Source organism: Atta cephalotes, assembly GCF_000143395.1.
Source record: "Atta cephalotes unplaced genomic scaffold scaffold00028, whole genome shotgun sequence".
Classification (NCBI taxonomy): domain Eukaryota; kingdom Metazoa; phylum Arthropoda; class Insecta; order Hymenoptera; family Formicidae; genus Atta; species Atta cephalotes.
The window spans coordinates 1,446,704-1,456,451 of NW_012130092.1; the positions used below are offsets into that span (position 1 = coordinate 1,446,704).

Consider the following 9,748-nt stretch of genomic DNA (forward strand, 5'->3'; position numbering starts at 1 on the left):
TCTACACATTTTTCAGATTTCCTTTTTATTTCATTCTACTTCGATTAGCACACCATACAAAAAGCACGCACGCTCGCACCGCAATCGTGAGAATGACAGTTTGGTTTGTATACTTTCTCCTTTCTTCCTTTGTTAAAAAATTCAGGAAGTTGGGAGAGATTGGACTCGATAGCAAAATTGTGGATAGTCAAAATCTTTTTGAGGAATATCGATAAAAAACGGGGAAAGAGACGCGTTAAGCGTTAGTATTATAAAACGTTGTATGGGACGTTTTTTTAAACGATGGTTCGATGATTTATCGCTATTTTTCTCTCTTCTTTTTAGTTTTATTATTTTTTTTTTTGATTGACTGACAGTTTTATTTTCAAAGTTTTACAAAACAAGTTTATATTGATGCTTGGTATCGACATAAAATTTATCCTCATTCGGCTATATAAAAACAGTTCACACATAATTTCAATTAATACACTGAATTTGTACGCGATCAAAACTTAACATTTGAAAAAATAGACATTCTCACAGAATACTAAATAGATGTCATTAACAATTTGATACATTAATTTAATCTATGTTTTATAATGTGATAAAATATTCCACAATTATTAAGATTTTCTTAATAATGCTTTTTCATCTGTTTTTGGAGAGTTATATGTCTCCAGCGTAACTATTGATGAAAAAGAAAGGAATGCCAATGAATCATCGATTACCCTGCCGTGATTTTTAGAGAATATTAAAAATGTTACAAATATATATTTATAAGTGTGAAGTAGATCGCTTGGCGCTGCGGTTGAAAAAGGAAATGGGCGAAGCATTCTCGCAATATATTTTTCTATTTTCATAGCTCTCTTTTTCATTCTCTCACATTCTCACTTTCTTTATTTTTGCTATTTACAAACGTGTGGCTTAAATAACGTTCGTTAATATTTTCATTCTGCTTTTTCTCACTCTCAATTTTCTCTCTCTCTCTCTCTCTCTCTCTCTCTCTCTTTCTCTCTCTCTCTCACTTTTTCTCTCTTTTCTTTACCTAAAAATAATTATTTTAATTTAAAATGTATCAATTCGCTCTAAGCGCGAAGACTAATTCTTCCTCTTCATTAATTTGCGATTTTATTATGTACACAATGGATCAAAATTGAAATAAATCGCGTAATAAATAAACATCTTTTATATCGTAAAGTGAACATTTATATTGTATAACGAATGAATGAAAATAAAAGAAGAACAAATGCAATTGTAGTTTCGTCGCATCAGAAATTTTTTTGCAATCAATATAATATTATGAAAAGAAAGAATTAACTAAAAAAGCGCTTTGTTAATTCGAAATAAATTTCTTAAGTCTTCTGTCACTATAATTTTGATCCACTGTGTATCGTCATATTATTATATATTATATATACACATATGTATATATATCTGTCGGTTCCATCACTGCCGAACGAGAATTGTCAATATTGTTCAATATGTCGTGAACTTGTCTGGCTTATAAAGAGGGAGCTGGGCGGTACAGAGGATTGCCCTTGATAGGAAGCACATGAGCTTCAGAGTTGAATACCCAGTCGTCCAGACTTATGAGATCGTCGTCGCTGAAGAGCAAATAAAGATACTGGAAAAAGAACAAAATATTTTCACATTTCATATTTTCATATCTATTATTATACTTTCATGATATACGTATATTTTTATTAAACTCTCCTTTTCTTTTCCTATTTCATGTATTAAATAATATTCTTTATTGAAAATTTCTTTACCGTTATATTATATCTACTTCATATTGCTTCTATAAATGCTTTAATTAAAATATTATAAATATTATTACATATTATATATTACAAATCTGATTATTAAAAATATTATGCCAAAAATATTTATATATATTTTTTTATATATTTATTTTTTTATATATTTAAATATTTATATATATTTATATATATAGATTAAATAGAAAATAAATGATAATTATACAAGGAAAAAACAATTTTGCTAAAGTATTTAAAAATTTAGATAGATATAAAAATAATTTTGTATCTACTATTCTATTAGATATTTCTATTGTATCTACTATTCTATTAGATAGATCTAATAATAATTTTTTTTAATTGTTGAAGGAAACAACTTTGCCAAAATAATTCTTTAGGAAACTCAAGCATAATGTTGAAAAAATTTTGACATTCTAATGATTAGTTTGAATATTCATAATTATTAGCTTAAACAAATTTGATTTTCAGATCTGTACAGCTAAATTTTTTAAAATAAAATATAGAAATACTTCAGTAAAACCATTCTTTCCATGCAATAGTATCAATCAAAATGCTGCACTATGTTAAATTTATGAGATGCTACCATTATTGAAAAGGTCTAAATATTAAATATTTAAGTCAATCTTTACGAGAAGTAGCGTAAACCGAATTGAAACGATGCTTCGTTTCTCTTTACCTTCAATGTCTCAGCAAAGAAGTAACTTTGTTGGACGTCGTCTTTCGCCGAGTCAACTAGGTAAACATTGTTAAGTCCCGTGAATCCTCCGGGAACCCGACAATGTTTTTCCAATGCTTGAACCGCCTCCCAACCCCATTCGCGATATTTAGGATCCTTTGTTAACCGCCACATTACGAAGTAAGATTCGAAGGTCTGTAAAAAAGTATATTTTGTTTTACTATTCAGTAAATATATCGATTTTCTTATAAAAGAACGATCTTCAATAAAACAAAAAAAACAATTTTCTATGTACTTATGATTTTTGTTATAAATTTACAAACTTATAATAATTAAAATAATTAAATTTTCTATTTAATACAAAAAAAAGAAATTATACCATATTTACATAAATAAAGTTAAATCCATGTACAATATATTTTTTCGTGGTACATGGTTTGTCAAATAATTTTCTAGTATGGAAAACTCTCTTTCTCTTTCTTTCACTTTTAGAAATAACGTAACTGTGATAGTAATATTTTATAAATTTGCTAGTTTTACTTTAGGATGAGAGCGCGGGCGACTTACCTCAGGTCGTAGAATATAATATTTTTCACCATTCTTTAAGCTTCTGGCCTCGTTGCCTTCGATAAAGTGGAAAGCTTCAGGACCGAGTTTCGTAGCGCTTCTGTCATATGATTCATGACACGTGTTGGTCAAACCAGCGGCGATGTTCATGTATTTTTCAGACAACTCGTTTTCTAAAGTTTTAGCGCCCAGAGCAAACATACCGCCTACAAAACATGTAGTAACAATTTTATTGACAAGGTTTCTTTTGTTGAATTAATTTTTCATATATTAATATAAAGATATAAAAAAATTCTATTTTATAATGATAAAGCTTTTTAATCGAGTAAACAATTTTATAATTAATATCATAAATTTGAACGATAGTTACTTAATGGAATGTTTGTAAATGGATCATTTTGTAGCATGTACTTGAGTATCATCGCGCAAGATTGACTATTATGTTGTAAAAATTATGGTAATTACATTAATGCAAATTAAAACTTACCGGCGAAGCAAGCCAAGTGACCCATTTTATGTTCAAGCCTGTCATATTTTAAATCCGACACGTAGACAAGTTTGCCAGGGGATGTTTTGATCATATGCTGGGTTATAGCAGCTATAGCGTCGTCGTACATTTCACGTGCCTCGACATCTTCCTTGCCTGACTGGATCCAAGCTTTCAATAGGTACTCATAGAAACTGTCGCCGAGCCCACCGAGCGACATATGATCTGCAATTCCATAAAAATATTTCTGTCGTAAGTAAATTTTATGCGAATTCCAAAAGAGCTCACGACATATTTTTCTGTAAAATTATTAAGCAAAGTCCGCTGTTTTCTTTTTTATATAAAAATTCCTTTACAAAATCAATTTCTGATATATTTTCTAGATAAATATGTCAGCTAATAGCTTTTGTATTATGGGAGATTAAAAAATAAAAAGCTTTTGATAAAATTAATAAAAAGAACTTTACTTGAATTAAAGAATAAGGAAACAGAGAAAAGTAGAATCTGGGATTATAATATCATCTGATTATATTCTCTTCAGATTAAAAAAAAATTCTATGTATATCTTTTAAAATATTGTCAAAGTTAATTTATAATTAATTATTAAATAAATATACGTAATCTCTAATAATAATTTGTATCAGTATTGATATATTTAATAAAGATCTTTATTTATAATAATAGTATTAATAATAAAATATTCATAAAAATCATTAAACTCAATTTTAGATTTTGAAGTATTAATATTCTTTTAAGTAAAAATTAAAAGATTAAAAATGAGCGCACATACTTTGTCATGCGTTATATTAAAGAATGTTTTACAATATGAATAATAAGATTTGCTTTCTCCCATTTACAAAAATTTCTAGTGTACCAATTTTGCTCTTATTTTCTATTCTTTTCATGTTAAAGTGAAATTAAAGACTTGCGGGCGACTCATTTTGCAAGATAAAACGACTGTTCGCGACTTTAAAAGAGATACCGTTTTAAAACGGATAGCAACGGTAATCGTTGCGAGATAAAGGAATGTGGAAGATTCTTTTCCCGGAAAAAGAGGGGTTTGTTCTCCACGCTACAGGTCTACTTCGATCACGTTTGAGGAAGGCGAAACAAAGGATACATTTCTTGATTTCTACTGGATTAATTCCTAGGTGCCTTGGGCTAACTAAAAGCATGGTTCTCTTATGTGAAATCTGTGATGAAAGAACGTACAGTTTCGCTTTATCTTTCTGTTCACTACTTTCTCGGATAGTAAGAACATTACCTCGTGAAAATCTATGAAGATCAGAGCCACATGAGATTAAACTTCTGTTAAACGAATATTAATTATGATTTCGAAGTTGACAAGTTACATTTTAAATACTGATTTTTATTCGCAAAGGCACAATACGCGTCTTATTCATTTTACATTTTGTTATTAAAAAAACTCAATATATAAAACTCAATAATAATAATATATTGATTTTTATATTGTTACACGTAAAGAAAAAAGTGCTCAATCAAACAAGATTGATGACGTTTTCGTTGACAGAAATATAAAGGTTTACCAAATAAATTGCATATTGTTGTGATAATACATTTTATCAGTGAGGTTGCATTAAATAACGAGAGTTATTACATCAAATACATGTCATATTATATAAAAATTATATAAAAAATTTTTTGATTTGTTATATATTTATTAAATGTGTCTTAATCGAAAAGTCAATGTTGTTTATTTGAGCAACGTTTTCTTTGTAGTATACTTATAATACGAGTGTCCAACAAAAAGAAATCGTGAAAAATGGGAAGGATGTGCGATGAGGCTAGATACTGAAAGGTTTGGATGATATATATCCTTAAGGATTTCGTCATACGTACAGTAAGAAGGTACACAGGCGCAGGGGATCCGAGGCAGAGGATGATAAATGCGATATTCAAGATCGGCTATGGTGAAAACGGTGCCGAGCACGCAGCGGAGCGTCTTTTCGCGAAGCAACATGAGCCAATGCTTGCAATACGAAATAGTGAAAAAAGCGGGACGATTGAAGTTGTGCGGGTTTTCTACTCTGCGACTATGCGAAAACTATTTTCATGATATGATTGATAGCAATCAGATTAAAAATATATTTTGTGCAAAATATACGTATATAAGGATTTATTAAATGTAATTATAATAATAAGTCTCAAATATATTTATATCTCAAATATATTTAATATTGTCTGTTTGAAGATAATTAGAGATTTTTTAAATCACGAATTTAAAATGCAAATATGAATATGAAAACATGTGATTGTCATTCATGTCTACGCGAAAATAATAGTGAAAATAAAGCAATTAATTCTATGATGCAGAAACGGATATGTATATCTATCTATAGAGAGGAACGACAAAAATACACAATATTCTACATTTTCAAAATACACTCCTTTATAATGAATGATTTATAAATAATTTTCTAAGTAAAAAATTATCTTTGTGCGCTGGAACATGCGCGCGCGCGCGTGCACGCCCACCCACACACACACATTTGCGAATATTGATAAAAAATATAGAAAATACATATAAATATAACGTAGATTATTGAGATACTTACGTTGACCCCATTTTCCTGTTCTTGGATGGATATAATTCGGATATAGACCCTTTGGTTTATCTAGACTCTTCAAGACTTTCCTTACATTTTCAACTTTGCTCTTGAACACTGGATTATTCGTTATATCGCTCAAGTAGGTAAACTCAAGATGCATTGTCCCGATTTCGGATAAAATACTGCAACCGCTGCTCGCCCAACCGTAATTCTTGCTGGCCTGAAAAATAAGCGCAAGTTTCCAGCTAGAACAACATATCGTAAGATATAAAATGTTCAACGTAATAAACGGATAGATTAAGTATAACAATATTTTAGAAAATTATAATATTTAAATAGTAATAGAGTAATATAAAAAATTTTGCTTTATAATAAGAAAGGAAAGGTAAAATAAGAAATATTATACCAAATTTGTTTTAAACTATTTACACGTATATATATATATATATACATATATTACTATATAAATTTATTAATTCCCATAATAAAACTAACGTACTAAAGAAATTGAGAAATGGTTTTAATTTAAATTTTATTAAAAGGATTTGCTTGAATATCCATTTTTTTAATTTATGAAAAAGAAATAGATCATATAAACAATATAATCCATGAGAGAGCAAGCAAAATATGCTAATTCTTTATGAAAAGAATCAGAATATTAAAAATAATATGGAAATTTTGTAGAATGAAATCTGATGTGGTTTTAAACAATCAAAAGCCACTGTTGAAGCGAAAATCCAAAGAAACGAATAGGCAATTTATTCATCGGATATCGCCCAAATATTGTAACGAGGATTTAGGTAGATGAAGTTCGGTGAAGTTGGGAGAACCATAATCGCTTTATAATTTAATCTAGCCAATTAACCTACCCACTATAATTTCATGATGGTAAGATAGACGAGCATGCGTGCGATGTAACGTTTGCATGTGTCTTCTGTTGTTAAAGGGAAAAAGAGAACAGAAATTTCTCATTGCTATAAATATATCGTAGCAAGTTTGTTAAATTTGTTATAACAAATATTACATATTTAATTGATACATGCGTACAAAAGACAAATTTTCGTAATTTTTTATTGTTCTATATATAATAATTATTTAAATTGATAGCTGTAAAAATATTTTTAAAAATAGTATTGTGTATTATTTTTTCATATATGAAAGAAAATGGAAAGAAGAAAATGTACTTCGACGAAATAATCACATAGAATAATAAAATATATAAATGAAATTTTTTGAACCAATCAAAATTTTTCATTATTCTTTTCTTTCATATCATTCCAAATTAATGAACAATTATGACGCGGAGATGGACACAGGATAATTAGCCGCGTCCATTGAAAACATTAATGCAAATGTATGTATACATACAATGTATATATACAAATACGAAGTCAAGCAGATAGAATTAATCGGCATATATACATTGTATAACGATTCAGTCTGAATCTTTTTCCTTTCTCTTTTCTCTCGGCATGTGCAAATTTTTCTTCAATAAAATTGTCTATGAAATTCAATTATTACTGTACATTTGTTGATTTCAATTTTATATATGTTATAAATTATGTAATTAAAAAATACGTAAGACAATTTATAAAGATATCTCAATTATATTTTTTCTTTTTTTCACAGTATAAAAAATTTTTTTGATTTTGTTTGTATTATTTTCGTCAAGGGATATGTTCTTTTCAAGTTTGATAAAATAACAAGATAATTATCAATAATAATCATATAATACAATATGATAATCATAAAAAATATATTTTTAGATTAGTTTTTATTCATTTGTATAACATTCTTCACGTGATTATAATTATATTAGATAAGTAGTTATTATTGCTCTACACATTTTAAGAGTACTTTATCATCAATTAAAGCTTAATTGATAATTTTATTATTAAATTTAATGAAATAATGGTAAATGGTTTAATTATTAAACACATAACATATGTTAATAAAATTGATTTTAGTTTAAATTTTAATAATACTAAAGAACTTTTAATAGAACTTTTTTTTATTAAAATTAATCGCTCGTTCTTTTATGAGAAATCTTTCTCTTTATTTAAATTCTAGATAATCACTTATTGTTATTTTATTGCCAAATAATCGAATAATCGAATAATCAAATAATCGAACATAATATATAAATGAATATATAAAAAAAAAAAAATAACATATGAACGAATATGTCGTCTATCATATAAAGTCAAAGGCCGTATCCGCCCCCTGCGGCCTCATTATCCATCCAATTAAGAATTTGCATATTAATCGCGTACCACTATTTCGACAGACGTGACTTGATGGAATCGTTTCAATTAAAGCGTAACATCATTGCCACATACGATGTTTAACAAGAAGCGCGCAAGAACGGAAACACCACGCCTTGAAATAGCTTTTTAAAGTATAGTCATGCGAGCGTGAGCTGTGTATAATTGTGTTTTATATTTATACTGCGTGTTTCATTCCTTAATGGATCGTTTGCTGATAAGAATTATAGCAAGCAAATTTATCAAAACATGTAAGAAAATCTTATTAATTTATTAATTTTATTACAATCTCTTGATTTTTATTAAGCAAAAAAATTATATATTACACTTTAGATTTTTATTAAACAATATAACAAAATGTAAGGAAAAAATATAATAGCACAATTTAATAATAATACTACAATATTTTAATAAGTTTATTTGTAAACAACTGTAAACAACAAATGCATCGAAAATACATTTACTTTAAAATAAAATATCAAAATTAAATTAAAAATAGTTCACAAAAATTAATATAAATTAATATATCTCCAATAATCAGCAATTTATGTGGAAAGATCTTTAAAGTAATCTCTTTTTTTTACGTTATTTGGATACGTACATTTAGATGATCTCTTTATACATAACTTGTGAATCTTTCTTTACTGGAAGTTTAATCATTATTTCGTTTTAACTTTCAACTTTCATATTAAACATCTTGGCAATAAAGAAGCTATCTCAAGAAGTTTTTCTTTCGGGTTTTGACTCCTAAGATGTGGTTTTAGTTTTATTAAAATGTATACCTGATTTTGATACAACCTGTATGAATTTACGACATTTCATATCCATGATTTCTTGTTTTATTCTTTTATCTCAGTTCAGTAAATGAGTAGGTTCTTTTTTTGGTGCGGGAAACGAAATTAATGTAATATCAAAGTACATCGAACCCGCGCGTTGATGCGTGCACTAGCGAGTTATGGCAACGAAAAGCCGCACTTACCCCGGTATGAAGGTTGATGAGGGAATGAGGAATTCCGGTTTCCGTCTGGAAGGCAGGCAGCATCCGTTCACCAAGTTGCGCCGCCTTATCCCGGAACATTACATCTCCCGTGAGAGCATAACAGGCAAGCAGACTTCCCATAAAACGAATATTCGTCTCAAACAGCGATATTTCGGAGTTCTGAAACAAAACGAGCAAAACGTTCGGATTAATAACGCGTTGATCGTTTATTTGTGAATGAAAAGATTACGGTAGTACGTAATATAGCGTATCGCACATACACACATGCATACACGTATCCGTCATCTTCTCATATAATCGATTCTTATAATAAATATACATTCATTAACCTTTTCGTTCTCATTATAGCCATATAGCATATGGCCAGGCATTATGAATTATGAAATAAAATATTACTGAGGTATATTTTCTGTATATATATATATAT

General features: G+C 28.4%; 1 protein-coding gene across 1 annotated transcript; it reads right to left on the reverse strand.

The window, feature by feature from the left end:
• Positions 1-1,480: 1,480 nt before the first annotated feature.
• On the reverse strand, positions 1,481-9,474 carry LOC105620656 (mannosyl-oligosaccharide alpha-1,2-mannosidase). Its single transcript, XM_012202146.1, has 6 exons — positions 9,301-9,474; positions 6,064-6,277; positions 3,488-3,712; positions 3,001-3,206; positions 2,434-2,628; positions 1,481-1,603 (listed from the first exon to the last, which is right to left on the reverse strand). The coding sequence occupies exons 1-6, from the start codon at positions 9,439-9,441 to the stop codon at positions 1,481-1,483; spliced, it is 1,104 nt and encodes a 367-aa protein (XP_012057536.1). The 5' UTR covers positions 9,442-9,474.
• Between the last annotated feature and the right edge of the window lie 274 nt (positions 9,475-9,748).